The following is a 26821-nucleotide window of genomic DNA, read 5'->3' as shown; positions in this document are numbered from 1 at the left end:
GTCCATGGAGGATTGTTTTAGTATTTTTATTTTTATTATTTAATATTTAATTTTAAAAAATTGTTGATATGTATTTAATACATGTCATTATATGGGTGCCGTTTTCACCCTTTAAGCGGTGTGTAAAACACCGCTCATTAATCAAGCATGATCTTCTACAATGCCATTAAAAGCATTGCTGTATTTTTTTTTTATCAGTAAAGCATTCAACAATACATGATATGTGTTTTGTCACGGTGATTATTCTTTCTTTCTTTCTTTTTTTTTTTTAAGAGAGTGCATGGTTGTCTTTTTTTTTTCTCATTGTTTTTCAATTTCAATCCCTATATTTTTATTGCTTGTTTTCATCTCTTGCTCACTTATAATGGTTTTTTATATTTTTAATTCAATTCTTAAATTACAATTTACTATGTATTATTTTCATAATTATAATAGTTTTTTATTTTTAATTTAATTCTTAAATTACAATTTACTATATATTATTTCCATGTTGTCATGTATTTTTTATTTATTTTTTGTTCTATTGTTAAAGTTTTATTAGTTTTCAATTTCATATCTCAGTCAAAATTTATGTTATTTTGTTTTTTATTTTTTAATCCAATCCTTGTTAGTCTGATTTCTTTTTTTATTTTACTAGTGTTTTTTTTTCAATTTAACCTCAAAAATATTTTTTGCATGCTCCTTGATTTATTTTTTATTTTAATCTTCGTTCTCATTCTTTTAATTGTAGTTTTTTTACATGACTGGTCTTTTTTTTTTTCTAGGTCTCATCCATTCAACATCTAATTTGTTTAAGACTAAGACTAAGCTTCGTATATTTTTATTTGTTGTAATTCCAATCCAATGACATGGGTTATGAGTTTAAGAGTTGATATAATAAGGGATCATTTTTCTCATCAATTTCTTTTATGATCCTGCCACTCTATGTTATTTTTTTATAAAAAAATAATAGCTTTGTGATTATTTTTTATTTTATTTTTATCAATTTATCTGATTTTTATAACTTAGATTATGGGTTTTGCGTATAGTTTTTAAACTTGGTCGGGTGGCTGGCCCGATCAAAGGCTCTGGTTTTGGGTTTCAATTATGTCACTGAATTTTGACCAGTCACTGGGTCAATATCTTTTTTAAAATAAAAAATAATATTATTTTGGTATAAAAACAAAAATCAACGGACTGCAACAAGGTTTCTGATCAAATCTTATTGGCCCAATCTGGTTTCTCTCTCTCTTATATTTTTTTCAACTCGACCCAATTCCAGCCCAGATCTTACTGGGCCAATCTGGTTTTTCTCTCTCCTATTTTTTTTTTCAACTCGACCCAATTCCAGCCCTAGGATTTTTACCCTTAATTTATGTTTTGCTCTGTGTTTAAAAGTTGTGTGAGAGTGTATGTATTATTTTATACATATAAGCTCTATTCTATAAAAATATAGTTTTTTTAGAATAATACTTCTAATATGCTAGGTCTTGAATAATGTTTTTTATCTTATTTATTCACTCAATTTTATATTTTTTTATTTTTATTAATTTTGATAAATAAATTTGATAAGCATTGAAGAGATATATATTTTATTTTATGATATCAGATATTTTGATATGAACATCTCTCTTAATTTTTCTAATTTATCTTTTATTTATTGTTAACATCTCTTATTTATTTATATAAAGGACTATTAATTTATCTAATTAGATATCTAAAAAATCCTTTTTATTTATACTTTAAATTTTTTCATATAAAATCATATGAAAATAGTTTGTATATATTTTCTATCCCAAAACAAGTATCAGATGGCACCCAGGTCATGAGAGTGGCCTTTTTTTAATTTTTCATGATAATGGCTGGGGAAGGTTCCAGGGATAAGAAGCGAGTGAAATTGCTGTCATCCGCAGTGTATCGGATGGCAACCAGGCCATGTGAGTGGTTTGTTCCCAGTGAGCTGTCTGTCTATTATGCCCACGTTGTTTTTTTATTTATTTATCAGCAGCTACCCCAGTTCCCACCCACGCTCTCCACGCGTTCTACCACGCTCCAATCCCTATGGCAGTTTATTATTTACATTTATTTTTTAGGATCTTGTTCCCTTTTTCGTCCCGAGGAAATGGTAAATCATCCCCTCACTAGTTTTTATTAGAATTAGCCTTGTCATGGAGGTTGATTCATATTGAACACGCAGATGACATGATGAAATTAATTTGATTTTATTGAATTTTTAGTGATTCAATTTACTCAATTTAATACTGGCTAGGTCATCATTAAAAAATAATAAAATAATTTAAATAAAAATAATTAATTTAAATTGACTCAATAATTTAAAATTCAATATAATGACTTGAATATTAACCCGATAACCTAGATTTCTTTACGAGTCAATTATCAAACTTCGCAACTATATTTTCAGGGAAAAAAGTGTTAATGGGAACAAGCTGGCTATTTTCTTTGTTATTTATAGTTTAGCAATCAATGCAGTGGTATAATAATTCCGGGTGTTTAAAAATATTAGATTTTTATTAAAAGAATGATTTGTGTAAATTAACCATTGTTTTGTAATTATTGGTGGGAGGAAGAAATAAAATACTCGTTCAAGTTAGCTCCTGGAATAATCATTGGTGGCAGAACTAGAAAATTTAGGACGCGGATGTCACCATGGAATAATAGCATTGGGGTGCCATGGTCCCCTACGCCACCACGTTTTTCTTACAATAAAAGTATTTTTTTTATTTTAAATTGATATTTTTAATGTTTTAATTTTTAATGTATTATTTTACAAAATAATCATTGTCAAAACAAAACAAGTGAAGCTCTACCTTCTCTGCAAGATGTCTTTAATTTATTGCCGGTTGCCATTTGCCAGCCACGCGAAAAAAACAGAACGGAAAGTGACAGTGGCAAATTGATAAATAATTGCTGTCTTTCATTATATTACCAGGGTGGTGTAAGCTTGTGAGAATGCAATTATTTATGTGAAAATTTGAGAAAATTGTTTTTCCCAGATTTAAATTAGTCTTTTTAATGTTTTTAAAATTATTTGAATTCATTGATATAAAAAATGGTCCGGTGGAATTGACGGAGATGCAACGGCAAGGTGAATTTGATAATTCATTCACGTGTAAACAAAACAAAACCATCAATCAATAAAAATAACCTTTGACAAAGGAAGGTGACGTGTGGGAGAGAGATTGAAGTGAGGTGAGGAAAACGAACGTAGCTAAGGTTGCTGGTATTGTTTTAAAAATAATTTTTTATGTTGAAATATATATTAATAATATTATTTTTTAAATTAATGTATCAAAATAATTTTAAATATATATATATATATATATTTAAAACAAATAATTTTTTTTTAAAACATACAAACAAATAAACTAAATTCTAATAAAAAGCTTAAAAAGTTACAGGACAGATAATTGATGCAGCTCTAATAATAATATATATTTAAATATTCATATAATAAATTCCAGTAAATAGTTTTTTCATTGCAGCTATACGTTAATTTTAATATATTTATAAATAAAAAATATTTTAAAAAATAATTATAATTATATTTTTAAATATACTAAAAAGTTAAAAACTTCAAGCATAGCCTAAATTAATCAATCAATTAAGAGCTTTTATATTAAGAGCTTCTATACGAATATAGTTATGATTATTTTTTAAAATATTTTTTATTTATTTTTTAAAAATTATTTTTAATATCAATACATCAAAATAATTTAAAAACATAAAGAATTATTAATTTTAAAAAATAAATATAAAATCATTATTTAAAAAAACACTTTTAAAATACAAAAACAAATAATAACTTAATATTATAAATTTGAGCATGCACCACTGATATGCTTAATAAGAAACTTGGCATGAAAGCTATCTAGGATGTCCCATGTTAGTGAGGAGATGGGAATTTTAGTTTTTTATAAGTATAAAAAACATTTATTTTGCTAAGAAATGCTTTTTAAGATGATAAAATTCACTATATAATTCTAATGAGATAACATTTCTTGAGAGATTTACAATGTGATGGTGTGGTTACATACGATTATTTGATCAATACATCTCTTAAATCATTCGGTCAATTCATTAGGCTCCAAACCATAACTACAGCCCTAGTGATTTTGCACTTTTAAAAACTATTATTTAATTTTAAATTAATATTTTTAATGTATTAATTTTTTTAATATATTATCTCAATATATCTCTAAATAAAAATTATTTTCCAGAACAATCACCGTCAAAACACAAAACAAGTGAAGCTCTACCTTCTCTGCAAGTTGTCTTTAATTTATTACCGGTTGCCATTTGTCAGCCACGTGAAAAAAAAACAACGGAAAGTGACAGTGACAAGTTGATAAATAATTACTGTCTTTCATTATATTACCAGGGTGGGCGGGCTCGTGAGGATGCAATTATTTTTTTGTTTTCTCAGCTTTAAATTATTTTCTAATGTTTTTAAAATTATTTTAATTCACCAATATAAAAAATCAACAATATATTATTTTAATATATTTTAAAATAAAAAATATTTTTAAAAATAACCATTTAAAACCCCGCAAACGAGTGATCCGTCCGTTACACTGAGAAAGGGTCCGGTGAAATTGACGGAGATGCAACGGCAAGGTGATTTTGATATTTCATTCACGCGTAAACAAAACAAAACCATCAATCAGTGAAAATAACCTTTGACAAAGGAAGGTGACGTGTGGGAGAGAGATTGAAGTGAGGTGAGGAACACGAACATGGCTATTGAGCATGCCAGTGGTGCGCGCTTGAATTTATAATGTTAAGTTTCTGTTTCTTTTTATATTTTAAAAATTAATTTTTTATCTTTAAAAATTATTTTAATATTAAAAATATTTTTTAAAAAATAAAAAATATTATTTAAATACATTTACGAGTGAAAAATATTTAAAAACTAATTGCAATTACTCTCCAAAACATACTGTGTTATATTTTTAAAATTTTAAATTCTTAATTTATCTGAGAGTATAATTAAAAATATTTTTTAAATAATTACTGGCTTTCATTATATTAATATCAATTATTTTAAAATCCCCAGCTCCACTGCCGTCTGTGCAGCAACATCAATCACCAGGCATTAAAATGGACTCCATAACAAATACCCTTCTTAAATTATTCTGCTCAAAATTCAACTATCCCTCGTTCAAAATGAAGAAGAAAAAGCCAACTCAACATTGCATTACCTGTATCCAGAGACCCAATTATTCCCGTAGTCCGTGATCTGTCCCGTCATTTAAAAAATAAAATATAGAAATACTCACCATCTAGAATCTCCATAAGGAAAAGTAAAATAAAATAAAATAAATTATAGTTTTCATTCATCCACCATCCATTTTATAAATAGATGAAAAGCACTTCCCTCCTACTGCTAGGAACATGTTTGCATTTGGAGATTGTATTGCCATTTAAAACATTTTTTATTTTAAGCACAAGCATGTTAAAACAATTCAAGAATATTAAAACATTTAAAATAATAAAATAAAATAAAATACATGTCACGCCTACGCAATCAAAGCATAAATAAGAATCATGGATCTTAAATTTCAGTAGCATACTGGCAGTTTTACAGCAAGTTGATAATAATTTTTAAAAAATATTAAAATATTCAAGTTAGTTTAAAAGCATAAAAAAAAATTTATATTATTATTATTTTTAAATAGTATCATAAAGAGTGTATCACAAAACACCAATCAATATATCAATAACTATTATTTTTTGTTTTTATTTTTTTAAGGTATTTTTAATTTTATTTTTATTCCTCTTTATTTTTTTTTATTTCAAAGAGAAAATAAATTGATGAGATATTTTTTATATTATATAAAAATTAGGTGATGATAATTTTTTTACATTTGATATTAAGTTAAATTTTCTTGTTAAAACATGTTTGTTTTTTCTTTTTATCGATAATTTGAAAAATATCAGATTTTTTTAATTTTTTCATATACTTCAAATAAATATCCTTTGATGTCTTGTATCATTTCGGTGTAATGATACAGAAAATATATTTATTTAAAAAAAATATTATCTCTAGATATTTTTGTAAAAAAAAGTCTTAAAATGCTTCCAATACTTTATTTTAAGATAGTGATAGTATAAATATATTTTGTATTTTTAACCCAACTTAAATATTTTTAAATATAAAAAAATAATGTTATTGACTTATCATAGAGCGCAGTTTAATATATTAGTTATTATATTTTTATATGATAGTTATTTTTTATAATATTATTTTTAAAAAATATGCCAAGGTAATATTTAATAAATTTTATAAACAATAAAATTTATTAAAAAACAATTAATAAATATTATTTTGAATAATATCATAAGGATATTAAGCCTGCTGTGCAGCCAGACTAAATAACAACAGTGGCAAGTATGATACACGTATAATCTATTATAGTAAAAAATAAAGAAATGAGAAAAGGAGAGAGGAAAGTTGTCTGAATGATTATGTTACTTTTAATGTATATAAAAGTGGAATTCATTTAGTAGTGTTTTTTTCTTTTTTTTAAAAATCCTGGTAATTGTAGTTCGTTATCTTTGATTGTTTTAAATTAGGCTAAATGATTTATATATTTTAACAAACTTTATTAATATTTAAAAAATAATTAAATAATGGCATAAAAATATCATATGTGAATATTCTTAATACATACCTCACATATAATCACAATAAACTCCTCTAGATAAAAGCATCCAGAATAATTTTAATATTATTATATTAAAGTTGACGGGTTCTATATAAATTTTTTATCTACATCATATACTTTATATACATGTATTATATAAATATTTTTTAACAATAAAATCCATTAAAAAACAATTCATAAATATTAGAATATAATATTATTTTGAATAATATAATAAGGATATTGGTAGTTATACCTAAAAAAATAATCAGATAAAAGAAAAAAATAAAATATTAGATCTTACTAGGAACAGGATCCAACAATAATGGATCTGGTAGGACTCAGTGATATTACATCATGCTCGGCAGCAGCACCTAATGCCATCTTTTGGAAGTAATGATATTAAATCTGATGGCTAACAGGAAGTAATGGTATTTGAATCTTTTGAAAGCGAATAACTCTTGGAAAAAGAAACAAAAAAAATTAGTGCCACCTAGTAATAGTTTTTGACCAAATACAGCAAAGCGAAGACAACTTTCCCGTAAGAGCTGCAATGCCTTCCATAATACAAACAATACATGACTACGGTGGTGTTGATTACAGTGCAATGAGTATACGTATACGCTAATCTGTACCTAGTCTCACGTACAATGGCCCCCGCTGAATTTTGCACCGACACGAAAATATAGCGAAGCTAAGACCACGCGGTGTTTCTAGCCCGTGTTCATGTATTCCGATCAAAATGTGCTCCTTGCAAGTCATTAGCTGGATTGAGGAGGAACCTGCTTGAGCGCTGCATGGCAATGGCCTTTGCTTGTTTGATGCTCCCTCCCTCCCTCCCTCTCCCCCTCCTCCTTCTCTGGCCTTTTGACTGGGCCGTGATGGGCTTTAAAGGAAAATACCTGATCCATTACTGGCCAAATCTATCGGGCTGGGCCCACCTAATACTTACTGCTAGATCCTGCATGGAGAGATTGCAGGTGTTTTCAGTTATTGTAGCGGGAGTCTTTTTTATGTGGGCGAGGGAATGACATACTGAGGGTACTTGGTAATTTTATTTTTTTTCCAATTTAGTTTATTTTGGGTTTTTTTTTTATAGAGATCTTAGAAGTCCCAGATAGAGTTCCACGAAGGAGGAGATTTTTTTTCCAATTTAGTTTATTTTGGGGTTTTTTTATAGAGATTTTAGAAATCCCAGATAGAGTTCCACGAAGGAGGAGATGATGGTTACGAACGGGGGATGCACACTTAAACAAAGGAATCTTCTGCAATTAGTTATAATCAATAATTATTTTAGGGAATTTGTTATACCAACCAATATGGCAATATAATTTGTTGCATTCATGCATATACCATTTTTTTTTTTAAAAAAAAAGAAAGAAGAGAAGAGGAGAGAATACAAAGAGAGGCTATTATATATTAGCGTGCTCAAGACTCGTTGATACTCGAATTAGAAGTCTCAAACAATCAAGACTTGAGAGTTTTATTCTTCTTAAATGAATAGCGGGAGGCCCTTTGCAATTTCCATGGTTACTTGAAGACAAGCGTGTTTGTTTCTGTAGTTTTCTATGTGTTTAAAGTAAATCAATAAAATAAAATGTTTGCTAAATAAATGTTATTTATTATGCATGGAATCTATCACCATTAATATTTGAAACATTAGTTGACTGAAAGCAATATCCATCTATTTTTTCTTTTCTGTCATGTCTATACATAATGAAATTAACTCGCTTTGCACTATTCATTTTAAAGAGTGAATAGTATTTAATAAATTAATTCACTCCATATTATTCATATGAATAATACGTACAACTTACCACAATTAACATTTAAAATGCGAGTTAACTGAAAATAACACCCATTTACCTTTTCTTTTCTATTGTGTTAGTATAAAGTGAACTTAATTTACTTTGCATTAATACCCAATGAATTAATTTATTTTACATTGTTAATGTGAATAGTATAAGGCTTATTATGTGTGGAACCTGCCACAATTGATGTTTGAAACGCGAGTTAGCTGAAAGCAACATCCATCGACTTCTCTTTTTATGCTATGTACATATAATGTGAAATTAATTTATTTTGCATTGCTGACGTGAATAGTGCATGGTGATCTTAACGTGACATTGTTCGTGTGAATAATATCCTCATTGCTTATTGGACTGTGTCCAACAATTTTTTTTAATTATGTTTTATTTAAAAAATTATTATTTAATATCATTTAATAACATTATATAAATTAAAAAAAATCGCATGATGACATAACATTTTTAGAATTTAATTGTAATTTTAATTTTATTTCTAATGATATTTTATTTGATTTTACTGCATATTCAAAAATCATGAAAATTATAGTTTTTATTTGATGAACTTTTACTGCATACTCAAAAATTATGAAAATTATAGTTTTTATTTGATGAACTTCTTACGTGATAAAATTATTAAAAAGTTAATGAAATAATAAAAAAATATTTGATATAAAATATTATTTATTTAATGATGTAATAGTGATACTTAAATCTACAATTTTTAAATTAAAAATTATTAATATTAACTTAAATCTATAATTTTTAAATTAAAAATTATTAATATTAATATATATATATTTTAGTTATTTTATTACCTCAATTTAAAAAACATATTTAACCAAACATATTAAACTGTTTTTTATTAAATCTTAATTTTAATTATAATTTTAACTAAATATATGCAAATATCAAATTAACCTTAATAAAAAATATTTTTTATTAAATAAATTTTTTAAATTATAATTATAAATTATCAAAGTATTAAATAGAAATCATAATATCTAAAGGCTTTTGAATAATTTTTTTAATTATTATTATGGATGTTTGGACCGTTTCCGTATACCACAGTTAATTTTATAAATTGTCAAGTTAATGAACATATAATTATAAAGAGCAAATTGGCTCTTTTTTTTTTTTTTTATTCCACTGTACATGTGCTTGAAAGGACGGGTTTGGTCCATGGTGGACTGCTTGCCCCTTCTCCTTCTATCATCACGTGAAGACAAAATTAACTACATTTTCTTCTTCTTTATCCTCGCAGCTTACTGTTCCATCAACTTTCCTGCTTAAATATTATATATTTGCACTTTGCATTGCGGCTGTGCGCGCAATGGAGCCATTTTTTGCCATGGTTAAGCCATGATCCCGTGCTGGAATGAGAAAATCAAGAAGGGCTTGTTAGTTAGTTCAGAAATTGCCACATTTTCTCTCGGTTTCCCTCGAATCAAACTCTACCACCAATTGATTTCCATGACCAAATCTACAAACCCCACCAGGCAAACCCTTACAGCTCTGATACCTTATTTTGCTTATAATTTATTATATTTTTTTCGAACTCAATTAACACAGAATGCCAATTGCAGTTTATGATTAAAAATAAAAATAAAAATAAAAATAAAAAATCTTATCGGCTTTAATTCATGACTTGAAAACTAAATTCATTCGTAAATGGAGCGAAAGCAAGACATCCATGTCCAAACTTGATGCATTCAGAAAGAAATTATTTCTCTTTGAGGCTATAGTTAATTAATGCACATTAATGAACCTCCATTGAAGCGGATGTTTAATTGAGATTATTGCTCTTAATTAGTTTTGCTTATGATGATAGACAAAATAGTATTCTTGTCCGCAACAGGTGAATATGGTACTTAAAAAAAATAATTTTAAGTTAATATTAAAAATAACTTATAAAAAATAAAATAACTTATTTTAATATATTTTAAAATAAAAAAATATTTTAAACGATTATCTTTATCCCAATCCCAGATGTATCCCACTTTTTTGAATGGAGAGGGGAAGGTCGAAAAGACTAGATTTGACATATCCAAATATATCCAATTGCTTCGTCATCTTGAGGCCAATCTCCAGATTCCCAAGGTACTTTATGAGCACTTTTTCTTTCTTCTACTCAGTTTTCATCGTAATTTCATTATCAGGTGAAAAATATTGTTTCAACTTTTAAGCAGATGAAAAGGACCAATAAGACGTTGTTTTCTTCGTCGTTCATCTGCAGAATGCTGGCCCTCGCCCTCGTCGAGAATGGATGTGTAAACAAATTAGTCAAGGGACTGCCCGGCTCCAGTTCGGGAAAGGATGGAGTGATAATTTTGAGCTGCTTGAAGGGCCGTCTTCCTCCCTGGGTCCCCCAAGAAAATCTTCTAATAAATAAAAAATATATATATTTTGGATCTTGGCTTGTTTAAACTTGTTTTTTCATAACAAGCCTGTGAATAACTTTGCCATCAGTCACTTGAAGTGCTTAGGGGGTTTTGGTATAATTAGACCCTGTTTGGGCACGTTTCTGTTTCTTTTATCATGTAGAAGCATCATTTTAATTCTCTGCTTTTAGCGTTTTTGATGGGTGCTTCACCAAATAATGGTACGCGGGGAAGTTTGCCTAAACGGGCACTTACTTCAGGACATTATAATTATTATTATAATATAATAAATAAAAGTATATAACTTGAAGGAGTTATAATTATAATTATAATTATAGAGGGTGTTTGGAATTGTATTTAGTTTTATTCATTTCAGTGTTTTAAAAATATTCTATTTTTTACTTTAAATTAATATATTTTTAATATTTTTTAAATTATTTTGATATATTAATATTAAAAATATATTTTTTAAAAATAAATAAATATTATTATAAAAAACAACCACAGTTATAATTTAAAAAATAATAGTAACATTCTGGTTTCTGTGTCTTTCGTACTGTGTGCTTTTCCCGATGATTGAAGCTCCAAATTGTTGTCGCCTTTGGACTCTCTCCTTCTCTGTCAGTAGTAAGCAAGTTGCATCTCTCTCCATCTCCCAAACCTAACACTACCCTTCTCGACTTACCATTTTAGACAAAACAATAAGAAGAGGAGTAAAAGACAGCCAAAGGAATGGAGCTGTATAGACTATTGTTGTTGGATAACTGGGTACATGTGCACCACTCGGTGGCTTCTCTTGGTCTTGTTTCACTATTTGCCAGTCACATTGCCTGGCTTTCAGGTCCCTGAATCACCTGGTACAAGACTTAAACGTGAAGGCTTGACAGCCCTCCATCCAGTTGTTTTGGTGCCCGGCATCGTCCCTGGAGGGCTAGAGCTGTGGGAGGGCAAGCCTTGTGCAGAAGGTCTTTTCGAAAGCGACTCTGGGGTGGCAGCTTCACTGATGTAGTCGAAAGGTTCGTCTTGTAATTGAGAATCGCATTTTGTTTCATTCCTATGTCTTAATTTTGATTAAATTCGTGAGTTTATCGTGTAATTTGTGTTGTTTTAAACACCTATTTCTCGACGCATAACCAAATTGGGTTCAATTTTCTAAACCCTCCTCAGCATTGTTGAAATACATTTTCCTGGGTCAATTGGTGTTTCAACTGGATTGAAATTGTGAACTTAAGTGGAACGGTATCAAAATTTTTCGACCACTATGTTGTCTGAATCATCTGTTTTATGACAGGGAGATTACCTTGACATAGTTGAATTACATTATATTTTTTGCTCCATTTAATCATAGAGTTAAATTATCGTTGTTGAGAGTTTTGGACCACTGTGTTTAGTTGGAGCTGTCTTTCCTTTATGAGATTGTTCTAGTTTGAACCACTCATTTGCTCCTCTAATCCGGTGACTAGATTACTTAATTAATATGTGAACTTTGTTGGAATTTTTAGGCCACTGTGTTTGTGGGAGCATCTGTCTTTGCACAATGAGACTGGCCTTGACCCGCCAGGAATTCGAATATGTGCAGTGCCAGGGCTGGTTGCAGCTGACTATTTTGCTCCAGGGTACTTGTTTGGGCTGTTCTCATTGAGAATTTGGCAAAAATTGGTTATGAAGGGAAGGATATGCACTTTTGTTTTGCACGCTGCTTGTGTGTCTTGTGACTTCCCTTTTTCTATGTGTCTGGTTGTTCCAAAATCCTTTTGATGTATCAATCTTCCCTCTCTAGTCATGTTCTTATTCCTGATCAGCATTTTTGCTTAAGATAAATTTGAATTGAGTCTCCATTAATACATTTCTAATCGGGGATGAGCAGATTCAGGACCAGACACTTAGTAGATTGAGGAGTCAAATAGATCTCATGAATGTAACAAATGGCTATAAAAAAGTGGTAGTGGTGCCCCATTCCACGGGGGTTATATATTTCCTTCACTTCCTTAAATGGGTTGAAGCACCTCCTCCGATGGGAGGCTGTGGTGGTCCAGGTTGGCGTGTAAAGCACATAAAGGCAATCATGAATATCAGCCCAGTATTTCTTGGTGTTCCAAAGACAATCAGTAATCTGTTCTCTGCTGATGCCAAAGACGTGGCATCTATCAGGTTAGTATTTGCAATCTGCCTTATCATTAGTTGGCATTTAGATATAATTTTTCCAGTAGACAATGCACTTGATGATTCATTTTGGAGGCGCTTATGGTACTAGAATCTGTTCAACAGGCAACGAACCTGATGATCCATTTTGGAGTCAGTTCTGTAGTTTCTGTTTTCAAAAATTAAAATAAACAAACATTAAAGTAAATAACTACAAATAAAGTTCCCAATATTTTAGATTTTTAAGACAAAAAATGTATTTATTTGGAATGCTTTCATGTGGACATCGCAGAGCTATGGATCCTGGCGTTTTGGATTCTGAGATTCTTGGACTTCAGACCTTGGAGCATGTCATGCGGGTGACTTGAACATGGGATTCAATGGCGTCATTGTTACCTAAAGGAGGAGAGACCATCTGGGGAAATTTGGATTGGTCTCCTGAAGAAGGGCATGCTTGTGATTTATCAAAGAAAAGATCCTTCCGAGCTTCTGCAGGAGAAAAGGATATGAATGGCAGTGATGTGAAGATGGGTTCTCGTGTGAAAGAATCAGATAAGTATGGAAGGATCATTTATTTTGGAAGGGAAATTTTGCAATTATCATCCTCACAGCTTCCCTCTGTTGGCACAAAGGTATTTTCTTAACTAATCCTGCTACTTATAACCGCGAGAGTTTGCTAGGTTATGAGAGAAATGACTGTGAAATCCTTTTATCTGATTGCACCTTGTCAATCATCCTTGATACAATATTACTAGGTTTCTCTGGAGGTATGAAGCCCTGTGGCCAGGCTCCCTATGCACAAACATGATCTTCCTTTCGCTTAGAAAGCATTGTTGATCACTTAGTGGGATGTTAGCATTTAGCTGCTGTGCACTTGACACAAAACATAATCTTCATATGCTGAACAGAGAGAACCTTCACTTCCAGTCAAAATGCTGGACTGTGAAGAAAAAAAAGCCGCGTTTCATGAGTAGGGTGCTTATTTGAAGTTTGCAAGATGAGCAATCGAAGATTGTGTTAATCATCGAGGGGAAATGTGCTTCCTGTATCAATTTATAGATTGGAAGCTTATTTCCTTTCATGCTTGATTTCATTAACCCTGTATAATGCCAGTGGAGATCAAGCGATCCTTTCATTTAGACTTTTAGCAAGCTGTCCTTTCTATTTGCACGATGCGGATGATGATAAGTACGCTTCAACAGGATTTTTTGGGCGCAAGAACCAACAAGATTACTGACACACCACATGGAGGAGAGGTCTGGACTGAATATGATGGGATGAGTAGGGAAAGCATCAGGAAGATTGCAGAAAACAAACCTTATACAGCTAGATCTGTTCTTGATTTACTCTGGTTTGTGGCTTCAAAAATGATGCAACGTGTTGAGAGTCATGTATCTCATTTGATAGTTGACAATCTTGATGATCCTAAGTATGCTTATTACAAGTACTGGTCTAACCCACTAGAGACCAAGTGAGTGTGACTATCCTTTCTTTGTTTTGTCAAATTGAATTTAAGAAGAAAATATTTTAGGTGTATCCACTCCTTCATTAAGCACACATGACCTATTGTTATCATGATCTGAATCTTAATGGTGTAAAAGTTGGGATTCTGTTTCAGGTTACCTGATGCATCAGACATGGAGATGTACTGCTCATATGGTGTTGGGATCCCTGCTGAGAGATCATATGTCTACAAGCTATCACCAACCGATAGGTGCAACAGCATTCCGTTCTGAATTGATAGCTCAGTTGATGGAGATAAGGACAGTTGCTTGAGAGGTGGAGTGTACTTAACCATGGTAATGAAAGCATGCTGGTTTCATGTGTGTGAAAGGGTGGAGAGGAAGAACCAATCCATCTGGCATCGCTACATGCATAAGAGAATATCAGCACAAACCACCAGCTAGCCTCCTTGAAGGAAGGGGTCTGGAGAGTGGAGCACATGTGGACATCATGGAAAATCTTGCTTCAATCGAAGATGTACTGAGAGTTGCCGCTGGAGCCAGTGGTGCTGAAATTGGAGGTGACGAGGTGTAATCTGATATCTTCAGAATTGCCGAGAGAATAAATCTACGACTGTGATTATGTTGCGTTATAGACACTACCAAAGCTTATGGCAGCAAAGAGTTTGCCGCAAGGCTCAGAGAGAGAACTAACAATAGAATGAAGTTTCAGCCTTGAGGCCTTTGGACGCAACAGTGGTTAGCCGTATCATATAGTTTAAGGACTGTAGGGTTTTTGTGAATCCTGGATTATGGAGAAAAGTGCTTTGGAGGTGAAGAAAGGGGACGTAAGAAACTGGAAGCATTATCTTCAGCAATCCTGCATGAGTTTCCTTTCGGGCTTTTCTGGTCATTAGACCGTCGAGGTTTAGACAAACTGGGCTGTGCATTTTTGTTTTTGTTTTCCTTCTCAATGCTGCCATTGCCCAAGTTCCTGTGATCAAATAAGAGTTCAAAAGAACCGGATGAATGACGCAAAGTGCCTGAAGTCACGGGGTAAGGTCTTAATTTATCCTTCAGGGCGATAGGCATACCAGAAGTTTAGGTCATGCGCGATTGCAGAAAGGGAACAAGATTAAAGTCTCAAATATTCCATAATAAAATTTTAAATTAAACTTTCCATGCGGTAACCCTGTGTAAAAGGATTTTATGTTAGCTGTCTTTCTTATATGATTTTCATCTACTCGGTTGGTATAGAAAACTAAACTAAAAAAAAAAAAAAAAACACCAGAGAAATATTTTCTTAAACTAAATAAAAATAAAAAATAATTAAAAAAAGAAATATTTTTCCTTAAAAATCTCATGAATAAAAATTTATATATTCTTCTCGACAGGCCGAGAGCACAGCAAATGTACTGGCGGGATTCCAGGTTGCATCCTCTCATATGGATGAGTTCAAGGCATTGGCAGATAGTCAGGGGTATGATTACAAATTTGCAACTGCAGACAACAAATTGAGGCGACGACCATGTATTCTTATGAGCTTCTTGATTCCAAGCAAACCAAACAAATGAATCATCCTTTGCAGGCCTGTAGACTGCAGTCGCACTTGCATGTTGGGGTTTTGGCTGCAGATGATACATATTACATGAATAGGATCATAAGTTAGATGAACTTCAATGTTTTGAATTTGTTATATAAATTTAGGTAGCATTAAAAGAATTGACAATATATTGCTAGGTCTTGCGACTATCTATTGTCATGTCTAGAGATTAATTAAGAAAATGATTCTGAGATTCATAGGTTTTACTGTGTATTGCATATATGCATTGTAAGAACAACCACATAGTTTTGTCGAGTCAAGAAAAGAAAAGCAAAAATTACGACCCAGTTTACTTACATTTTCATTATCCTAACCCTCAGGAACAGTTTGTAATGTCTGACCAGGCTGAGCAAAGCCTGATCATCCACCTAACATAGGAAAATAAGTAGCACTAAACTCGTATCTTTCTTTTTATATTGTCTTAAAGTGGATTAGGAGATGGGGAACATCAAGTAGCTAGCAGGAGCCAAGTGTGTTCTGAGTTAAGGTTTTGACACCCACCAAATCTCACATGGTATTGAAGATTGAAGCCCAAAGGAACAAGAAACCAATATTTTTGCCCATAAGAGAAGTAACCGTGCAGCGAAAGGACAACACTGTCCTTGTCAGAACAATCTCAACACACAATACAAAGGGCAATCTTGGCTTTTCAGTGTCCTCGGTATAGAAGAGTGTCCATGAATGATATTACAGCAGGTCGTCACCATCCAAGTAATTCTGATAGCGATAGGAGAGCTGCTACAGAAGTAAATAAGGGCACACAATACAAAGCCCAGCAAAAACTGATGAGGGTTGCAGCTATTAATGTCTAAATGCAAGTGCCCTAGATTTCTTTTCAAAGTTAATCATGTCCATGAGAGGGTATCATAGAAGCTAGGACAGCTAAAACCATGCCTCATTAAGACACGCCATTTAGTTATAGTTGGAACCACTGCTATTTTTTTTTCCCTCTTGCACTGATATAGTACTCCAGCTTTGAATTGTCAATGGAACTCTACTGAGGAGACTGCCTTTTTTTTCTTGTCTTCAATGATATATGGTTGAAAAGACATGGTTAAAAACATAAAATAAATATGTTTCATTATAGTTTCTTATTGAATTTATGTATTTTCAATTTCAAAATATGAGGCACAAGGCTCTATTGTTTCTGTCTTTTCTATTCTAGAATAATAAACAAATGCTACCTGGATAGGCCTGAAATGGGACAAAGGGCATGTTTATCATTTCACTAAAAAACAACTAAATTCCTTTCCATAACATAGTTGGTAGCTTGAATGAGAGGTGGAAAAAAAATAAAAAAATACAAGTAACAGAAGTGACACTTGATCATAAAAAGCTGTCACATTTCAGATTTCACATATAATGAAAAACATTTATATAGCAGATGTTGGTATCACTAATCTTGACAGAGATCAAGTTTGACTTTTCATGCATACAAAGTTGCCTTCCACTATAAATTTCACCTGTAGAGCGTCCTTAAGTCCCCAGTTTGCCACATACCTATCTCCTTACTCCCCCATTTTCACAGCTTAAAATAGTTGAAAACTATGGGCTTTGCAAATTCTCTCTGTTCTTTCTTTCTTCTTCTTCTAGCTCTAGTACTCTATGAGGTCAATGCACAGCCACTGGTCCCTGCAATGTTCATATTTGGGGATTCAGTTGTTGATGCAGGCAACAACAATCACCTCTACACCATTGTAAAAGCAAATTTCCCTCCTTATGGTAGAGACTTTGTCAATCATAAACCAACTGGCAGATTCTGCAATGGAAAACTTGCTTCAGACTTAACCGGTACACTTCATTTCCAAGCCCCATCATGCATTCAGTCTCGTTTTTCAGTCTACTAATTTGTTTTTCTGGGTTTATTGTATCTTTTGGTAAACAGCTGAGAACCTAGGTTTCACTTCTTACCCACCAGCCTATCTTAGCAAAAAAGCCAGAGGCAAGAACCTCCTGATCGGTGCCAACTTTGCCTCCGCTGCTTCTGGTTACTATGAAACTACTGCAAAGCTTTATGTAATTTTATTAAGAACCCAAACTCTTAGCATTTCTGTGTCCTCTCATATGTCTCTAGACAATTGAGTAATGTGTTTTGTGTTTTCTGGTGTAGCATGCAATCCCATTGAGTCAGCAATTGGGGAACTACAAGGAATACCAGAATAAGATAGTTGGAATTGCAGGGAAATCCAATGCTTCATCAATCATATCCGGTGCACTCTATCTTATTAGTGCTGGTAGCAGTGATTTTGTTCAAAACTATTACATTAACCCTCTTCTCTACAAGGTCTACACTCCTGATCAGTTCTCAGATCTTCTCATACAATCCTATACAAGTTTCATCCAGGTCTGTCCTATCCTAAACAAACAGTACTTGTGTCATTCTTCACTTGTAGTAGACTAATGTAATCTTAAGTGCTGCTAAAATCAAATTATGTGCAGGATTTATACAACCTGGGAGCAAGAAAAATTGGAGTGACATCACTGCCACCACTTGGATGCTTGCCAGCAACTGTCACAATATTTGGGTCTGATAGCAATGAATGTGTGGCCAAGTTAAACAAGGTTGCAGTTTCCTTCAACAACAAGCTCAATTCCACATCTCAAAGCCTGGTAAACAAGCTTTCAGGCCTCAATTTGCTTGTTTTCGACATCTATCAACCTCTTTACGACCTTGTCACAAAGCCTGCTGACTTTGGTAAGTAGAAAATTATTTATTATTGGCTTGGCTCTGCCCAAATCTTGTTACTAATTAAAAAATAACTTGTGGGATACAGGATTTGCAGAGGCAAGAAAGGCTTGCTGTGGAACAGGATTGGTAGAAACATCAATATTGTGCAATGGAAAGTCTCCAGGAACATGTGCAAATGCGTCTGAGTATGTATTTTGGGACGGTTTTCATCCATCGGAGGCTGCAAACAAAATCTTAGCAGACGATTTGCTTACCAGTGGCATTTCTCTCATATTTTAATAAAATGCTTAAAATTGGTTGCATTCATAATTGAATGTCTAAATGGGATCGCTTAATTAATCTTTGTTTGAGAGTATGGCAGTGTGCATTTGGTGTTGGAATGTGATCGGTAGACATCATGGTTTGAATTTAGCATGTCAAAGGTTTTCAATTTTTACATTAAATTGCTCGATGTAGCTTGAGTTGATGCACTGTTGTTTACATGTAATCCTGTGTATGAATAAAACATAATACTACGTCCATTTATTTTGTCTTCAAGTTTTTCTTCCTATTATTTTGTGCTTATAAAAATTCAAATTTATTACATAAATATATGCATTAACCATCATTATTTCAGAACAGAATAAACGAAAAGAAAAAAACAGGGATAGAGCATGTACTTTCTGTTGTATAAAATTCATTTCAAAATCAAACGTGTTTATTCTTTACATTTATTTTATCCTGAAACACTGGCTAAATACATTTTTTTTTCAAATGAAGTAGACTTACAGATGCAAAGGCTATTCTCCATTATATAGTCCGAAGCCTGTCAATTTATTGAAGAAAAAAAAAAGTTTTAATGATTTGGAAAAATGATAATTGGGATTAATTTTTACTTTTGAAAAGCAGCAAATCAACACAAACCAGTCTTCTATTTTATTTTTCCCGTATATTTTTCGGTTGACAACTGAATCGGCTCTAAGTTCGAGCAATTTTCCACTCTTTTTTTTTTGTGGCCTGCGAAGGCCTGACGAGGTTACCCAAGAAGCCTCGATTGGAGGCCCGGCCCACATTGACCTGGTCAGTTTAGATGGTTCTCTCTCTCTCTCTCTCTCTCTTCTCGCATATAGGAAAATAAAAGAAAACAAATCTTTTAATTTCGTATTTTATCGGGAAATAAATAATAAATACCCCGATTTTCTCTAGAAAATTTTTGCTCCCCCCTCCTCTCCTGATGGCGAGCTGGAAGCTTGTTCGTGACTTGGTATTCTCATGGAAGTCCCGTTTTCTCCACTTTACAGCACACAAGGTTATTTTATCTGTTTGGTTGCGCGGAATTATTTTTCTGATCAGTTTCTTTCTGCTGTTTGGTTGCCGGGAGAAATAATAGGAAAAGAAAGGAGAATATGTGATTACAGAGAGACGAACATCAGAAGTTATTAGTCTAATTTAATTTACGGTTATTTCTCTGTTAAAGGAAAGACAAAACATGGGCGCATTAATGGATGTTGCACAAACCAGTAATTTGGAAGATGAACCATTCCTGAAGACATGATTACTAGGTGAAACTGTAACAAAAAATAATAATAATCAGAATCCATTAATGGCGAAGAGATGTATAGAGAAGTAATGATGATCAAGAGAGAGAGGAACTTACTCGATATGTTTTCGGCAGCAATCTAACAATCTCCCAACATTTAACTCATCTGCAGAATGTTCTCCTGCCGCATCATCCCCACCAAGACAATCCTTTGAAGCTGTCCACTGATTTAAAATACTGACTATTCTCGTCAGCTGAATCAGCGTTAAATGGAAAAGAATATAAAAGGTGTATGAAGTGAGAAACATGCAAACAATGCAGATTGTTTTATGGCGCATGAGTTTTCCAAAATCAAATTTATGTATTGCTCACGTAAGTTTATGAAAATAAGACAAGGATACAGCTGTACTTCGATTTGATTTTGAGCTAGAACTGGTCATGTTCTTGGTTTCTTCACAGGAATTATCTGATTGTCGGTTGAGAAGATCATCTTCAATAATCTCAGATTTTCTTGCTAGAACCAACACATACTGATGTAGGCTTGACAGGCTTATGTCATTTTCTCTAACTCGAACGAGTAACCTTGCAATAATGCTCCACAGAGCACTCCTTGCTTCTACATCATCTGAAGCCAAAGGAAATACCTCGAGTAGTCCCTGTAAGAATGGCAAATCTGGACAGCCAATGTGTCACCACTAGTTCAATTAGGGGCCAATTATTTGCAGAAGATTGTGATTCAGGAATAAATCTTGCTGATAAGAAACAAGTACATTATACCTTGTGACATCTCTGAGGCTAAATTAGGCACATCAGACAGAATATTCGCAATCAAGACAGCAACAGTAACACAAGAGCTAGCAACCTGCAGCACAGACATGACTTCACAATTTAGTCAAGCAGCAATAGATTCCTCCCGAAGCCAAGGAATAAGCATAAATGAGAACATCCAGCATGATGACATCCATTGTCACTGCTTAAAGATTTAACTTTTCCCTTCACTTCCGGTTATTGATGCAAAATCTTTTAACTTAAAGTTACAAGTAGAAGGCCTAGTCAACACACTCATAGCAATTGTAAAAGATCGACTTTTATTTGCTTACTGTTTTAAAAATCAAACAGGGAACACAGGTGTCTGCCTCACTAGTTCTGTATAATCCTTTAGCTGTGAGGATTTTGAATAGGCTTTCATAAATCAGTTCTGTTATCAAATCTACAACATGTTCATAAACTAAAAACAGAAAATCCTAGTGTGGTCTGATCTTGAGTAATGGATTGTGCGAACTCTTTTGACAGCATTTACCAGGAGAAAGGATTAAATCCAAGTAACATGGTTATTAAACATGACAAAACACTTATTCCAGTTCATGATGTCACTAAAAATTGAGGTTGAAGCAACTTCATAATTTTATGCGAACTGTAAATATGCAGCACTAAATGCAATCTTATCATAGATGTACTATGTATCGCTGACAAAACCATATTACTAAGAACCTGAACCTGCCAGTACAGAAGGCATGTGAAAGCCTGCTGTAAAATTTGCATATCACAAACATCACAAAGAGCCCACACCAAATGGGCTTGTAATTAAAACTTTGCAATAGAAACTTCATCCTGGCACTAGTTTTGAGGATGGAAAAGTATTAACAGATGGTCAGTTCAGTTTTGGAGGATGGATAGTCATAGTTCCAAATTCAGAAGATCTACAAGTGCTGTTTTGGTCCTGTATATTAAATTATCAACAATTAAAGCTTAAGTAAATCACCAGCCACACAGCATATGATTCGCAGTGCTAATTAGGGACTATGCAGTCACAATACCTCAGCTTTATCCGGGAGTTTGATCAGGTCACAAACTAGTTGGAGAAGTTTCTTATTAGAGCAGATTTCTTGGGAATGACCATCCAAAATGGAAAGAGCTTCAATTGCACGGAGAATTACATCAAGAACAGAGTACCTGGAATGATATATAGATTGATTGTCAAATTGGATATCAGACAACATATTGATTGTGTTAACCCTTCAATGCAAACGGGGCAAGGTCACACCTTTCAGGTACTCTTTCCTCTGTTAATTTGCTCATTTCAACATCCAAGAGATTGATCAATAGACTTGGTAAACCCAGCTTCATCAAGGATGGGACAATGGTACATGAAGCTTCCTGTTGACTTTCTAGAATAGCTAGCATCAGTCCTACACTCTGTTCAAGAAGGAAACTTCTTTAGACATTGGAAACCACAAAATTTAAGCAATAATAATTGATCGTTTAAAAAGAAAAAAAATCACATATACAAACGCATAAAGCACAAAGCGTTAGATACTTCTATGTGTTAAACATGTGGATATATGCAAAAACAGATGAGATCATTTAAAAGCAAATGCAAATGCAAATGGAGTATGTTTCTCAACAATTTGTTTTAAAGAATTTCCATATTTGATTTAAGAATTGAAAATCTTCAGTAATTCCCCATTAAGATAACTGAGACCAATTATGGGCTTTCTTTAAGTCCTTCATGCACTCTGGACAATTGATTGCAACTGCATCACAGAGCTATAAACCCAAAGAATTTCCAAAATTGATCAAGTATTTAACTGCTCAGCTCTCTAGCCTGGTTATTAGCATGCCTCACCTACCCTAAATGTTTAAAGGTTACAAGGTTCCTATTTCATCTTTATTTCCTCCAGAGCTTCTCAAGGGCATCCTGAAACCAGCACACCAAACAAGCACCAGCATCCTGGAAACTCTAAATTTTGGAGATAGGTGTGGCCTTTAAAACAGTGAAGTACCCATCTTTGGTGCTGGTTATATGTTTTTTATAATTGCTATTTTCTTATGGTTGCAACCTACAGGCATCTTACACATTTGCTACTGTAAATGTATAAATAGAACTTGTGTGCTTAAATTAAAATAATAGTGTTGCATCTGTACAGAATGGAATATAATTTTGTTGCTACCTTCTCTAAAAGCTGCGGATTTAAGGTATTTTCCGCAATCCACATAATACGACAAAGAATATGTTCAGACTGCACTGCCTCGGCCCAGGGACAACATTCATTACCTTGAAGACCCAAAGTTAACAACCTGTGTCAGAATTTAAACTGTAAAGAAAGTGTATAGCATGGATTAAGAGGAATACATCATATGCTACAGTGTCAAATATGTTACAAACACAGCCTAACAAATTATATGAGCAACTAAGGACTTGGCATCGGCAACAATTTCACAACCAACAACAACATTTAGGGATATGAAACTGTAAATATCACTGCTTCCATGTTTTATTTTTTAGGATGAATTTGGAAAAAAAGGTATGGCAACAAAAAATTTTATGTTCCAGAAGAGGCTACCAACTCTCAAGTGCATGTCTTGCTGTAGACTCTCAACTTGGGTAGAAGTCAGAAATGCTTTTATAAACGAAAAGAAATTTTGGTCAATCAAATCTTAAAAATTCCCAAGTAAAAGAGAGTAAATAAGAATCAAAGACTCGTAACTATTTATTACCTACAAGCTTCAGCTAGGCATTGAGTATCATCTGAAAACAATTGATCCACAATTGTTGAAATCAGCCCATTTGCAGAGACAATATGCTTCATAGGGGCTTCATGGCAGGCTAGGTTTCCAATAATGCCAAGACAGATTTCCTGAGCAATGAAATGAAAGACAAACCACAACCATAAGCACCAAAATCTCAATAAAATAACAAACAACCAATTCCTTTAAGTGAAGTTGAAAAGGCAAGAAATAACTTCAACTTAAAAGAAAAAACGTATTTAAAGAAAGAAGAAAAAAAGTAGCTCACTGTAACACGCGCTGATTGCGAAACCGTAAGGTTAGCCATAAGCACTTCAAGCACAAGGTTTTGCACCTGCATGGATGAGTCAACATCCAATCCAGTAAACATATATACATAACCGTAACAAAAATTATAGCTTGATCACGTTAAACTACTAAGCCAATGCTGTTTTTTTCTAAACCTAGCCTACCGAATGCCATAACGAATATCGCAAAAAGTTAAACAATGATATAACACGCATTAGCGAGAATTCGACCACCATAACTTATCTTCTCATGAACAGGAATTCATAGTCATAACAACTCGAAAATTCAAAACTATCATCAAATAAACAACACAAAACACCGACAAAAGGAGAAGCAAAGCAAAACCAATTAGTACCATGAGTTCAGCATGAGTTCTACTCGCTGCAAGATCCCACAAAACGCAACCATACTCTTCCCAAACCTCGTCCCCTGCCAATCCACGACAAGTGTCCTTATCTCCTCCTCCTCGACTATCATCATTAACTATGTCCATTTTCTCACACTCATTTCCACTCTCTTCCACCATTTGATTCGCATCACCACGGCCGCCATCATCACTGCCGTTAACTCCATGAGCATCACGACTGGTCACGGAATCGATCGGAATAAGTTTCCGAATCAAAGAGATGATGTAACTAGGATCAACGGTTGTTGTAATTTCAAAAAACTGCAACAACGAACAACAAACCCCAACTTTTAATAACTTGTTTGCTCGAAATAATTAAGCAAAGAAAAAACTAAAGCCGTTGGATTGTGATGTGACCTCATAATCGGGCGGTGCAGAAGGGTTGCGTGCAAGTTCATCTTCTTCGTGACGGGTCTCTTCCTCTAGGTCGTCGTCGTCGTCGTCTTCGTCTTGGTGTTCTTCTAGCGGGTTTGATTTTGATTCCACCGCCATTTATTAAGCTTCGATTTTGTTTTGTTTACCTTTTCCCTCTATTTTTAAAGAGTGAATCTCAATTTTGCAGGTTTCTCTCTCTTTCTTAGTTTACTAAAATACCCCTGACATTTTCCGGTTTTACACTTTACTTTTTTTTTTTTTGTTTTAATGGGACTTGGTAATTTGGACCAGGGAGTGTTAAATAAAATAAGATTTTAAAGGGCTAGTTCTGTGATTAAGTAAGTTTGTTTGTGTTTTTTTGCTCTTTTCAATTAGAATATGAAACTAGTATAACAAAAAATTATTTTGCTGAACACATGATATTGAGAAGTATACTCTTAAAGTAATTTTGATGAACATTGTCTTTTTAAACCGTCTTAATTTTTATATAGACTCTTGTTATTTTAGTTTTTTTTTCTAATATTTTAACTCCTCAAAGGTACATTTCAAATTAAAAAAAATAAAAATTTTCGGTTTTTAATTTACTTTTTTTAAGTTGGGATTTTAGACTAGAGTGTTAGAGTGTTAATTGTAATAAAAATTTAAAGAGTTAGTCTCGGGTTTATATATATTATATTCAGGGACTGATATTTTTTTAAAAATTATTTCTCAAGATAAACGAGACCAATATTAAGGATTGTTAAACATTGTTTTAATAAAAACTCTTGATTTTTGAGTAAACTCTCATTATACTAGTTTTTCTCTGAGATTTTAAATTGCCAAAGGGATCTGTTTTAACGAGATAATGGTTAAAATTAATAAATTGATGTTTTCAAAGGACTGAATCATAATCAAATTCAAAACACAGGGACTCGAACATATTTTTAGCGAGGGTTCCCGCGCGCAACAAGAAACCGACCTCAAAATCCCATTTCCTTCAGGAAAAGAATCACTGCCTATAAAAAACAACCCACCTGCGACCCTTCAACTACATTCTAAGAAAAACAATTTCTTGCTCTTCTTGTCTGAGTTTCCTTCAGTTTTCTCTTTCTTTCTCTTTTAATTTCTTCAATAACAATGGAGTTTCACGAAGGGGACAAAGTAGAAGTATGTAGCAAACAAGAAGGCTTTCTTGGGTCATACTATACAGCAACCGTGGTCAAGAAACTTGACCCCAACTCCTTCGCGGTGCAGTACACCAACTTAGTGGAAGAGGAAGACATGTCAAAGCTACTGATAGAGACTGTTTCTGCTGATGAGGTGAGGCCAGTGCCACCACGAATCAAATTTGGAAGTGGGTTTTCTGTGTTTGATAAGGTCGACGCTTTTGATAATGATGGTTGGTGGGCAGGCAAGGTTACCGGACAGAGAGGGCCTCTGTATTTTGTCTACTTTGAGACGACAGGGGATGAGATAGCTTACCATGTCTCAAGATTGAGGATTCACTTGGATTGGGCTAATGGAAAGTGGGTTTCTTCAAAAACCATGGTTTCTCGACTGCCTACTGGCTTTATTTCTTGACAAGGAATGACTATCACTACTGTTTGTAATCTCTAGCCTGGATTGGTTCTTCTTTTAGTAGAGTAATGCTTGATTGCTCTGTCCAGTCTTGTAAGAATCATGAGGATTGGTTTCTTGATTGTTTAAGGAGTTTTCTTGAATCATTATTTGCACTGCAAGAATTATCTAGTTGGATTTCTATAACTGATCGAGTTTTCTCTTCTATGCAATTGTGTTCAAGTTAGAATGCCAATCCTTCTCTTCAGCAGCATTCTCTCTGTCTTTGTTTCTTGAATTTTCCCTGTCGGTTTATTGTGTTCATGTCTTTCTGGCCCCTAAACAAATTGACAAGAACAGAAGCGCCAACGCCTCAACATTCAAAAAAGAAGAAGAAAAACTGTGCACGATTAACAAGATGCAAAAGGAATGACTCTGTTTGTCCCCTTTTATCTTCCATTAA

The 26821-nt window shown here is 33.1% G+C and overlaps 3 protein-coding genes and 1 pseudogene across 4 annotated transcripts; 3 read left to right on the top strand and 1 right to left on the bottom strand.

Moving 5' to 3' along the window:
- Positions 1–11029: 11029 nt before the first annotated feature.
- LOC105110948 (putative phospholipid:diacylglycerol acyltransferase 2) lies at positions 11030–16262 on the top strand (annotated as a pseudogene).
- Positions 16263–17431: 1169 nt separating this feature from the next.
- Positions 17432–19243, top strand: LOC105139487 (GDSL-like lipase/acylhydrolase superfamily protein). The gene is made up of 5 exons (XM_011045939.1): positions 17432–17808; positions 17903–18033; positions 18128–18361; positions 18457–18712; positions 18792–19243. Exons 1-5 carry the CDS (start codon positions 17565–17567, stop codon positions 18983–18985), a joined length of 1059 nt encoding a protein of 352 aa, XP_011044241.1. The 5' UTR covers positions 17432–17564; the 3' UTR covers positions 18986–19243.
- An 826-nt stretch (positions 19244–20069) lies between these two features.
- LOC105139476 (ARM repeat superfamily protein) lies at positions 20070–25006 on the bottom strand. Of its 2 annotated transcripts, none has more exons than XM_011045918.1 (11): positions 24805–25006; positions 24397–24708; positions 24022–24087; positions 23724–23863; positions 23177–23303; positions 22270–22421; positions 22043–22178; positions 21003–21087; positions 20627–20898; positions 20343–20479; positions 20070–20253 (listed from the first exon to the last, which is right to left on the bottom strand). In XM_011045918.1, exons 1-11 carry the CDS (start codon positions 24937–24939, stop codon positions 20244–20246), a joined length of 1572 nt encoding a protein of 523 aa, XP_011044220.1. In that variant the 5' UTR covers positions 24940–25006; the 3' UTR covers positions 20070–20243. The 2 variants fall into 2 exon arrangements, with proteins under 2 accessions (XP_011044220.1, XP_011044229.1); XM_011045927.1 differs by having other exon boundaries at positions 24397–24625; positions 24805–24902.
- Positions 25007–25801: 795 nt separating this feature from the next.
- Positions 25802–26684, top strand: LOC105139466 (Plant Tudor-like protein). Its single transcript, XM_011045909.1, has one exon. The coding sequence runs from the start codon at positions 25939–25941 to the stop codon at positions 26380–26382; it is 444 nt and encodes a 147-aa protein (XP_011044211.1). The 5' UTR covers positions 25802–25938; the 3' UTR covers positions 26383–26684.
- Positions 26685–26821: the final 137 nt, after the last annotated feature.

This window comes from Populus euphratica, unplaced genomic scaffold (assembly GCF_000495115.2).
Source record: "Populus euphratica unplaced genomic scaffold, PopEup_1.0 scaffold3.1, whole genome shotgun sequence".
NCBI classification, from domain to species: Eukaryota; Viridiplantae; Streptophyta; class Magnoliopsida; order Malpighiales; family Salicaceae; genus Populus; species Populus euphratica.
The sequence above is the reverse complement of the archived record's forward strand: the minus strand, read 5'-3'. Positions and strand labels throughout refer to the sequence as shown.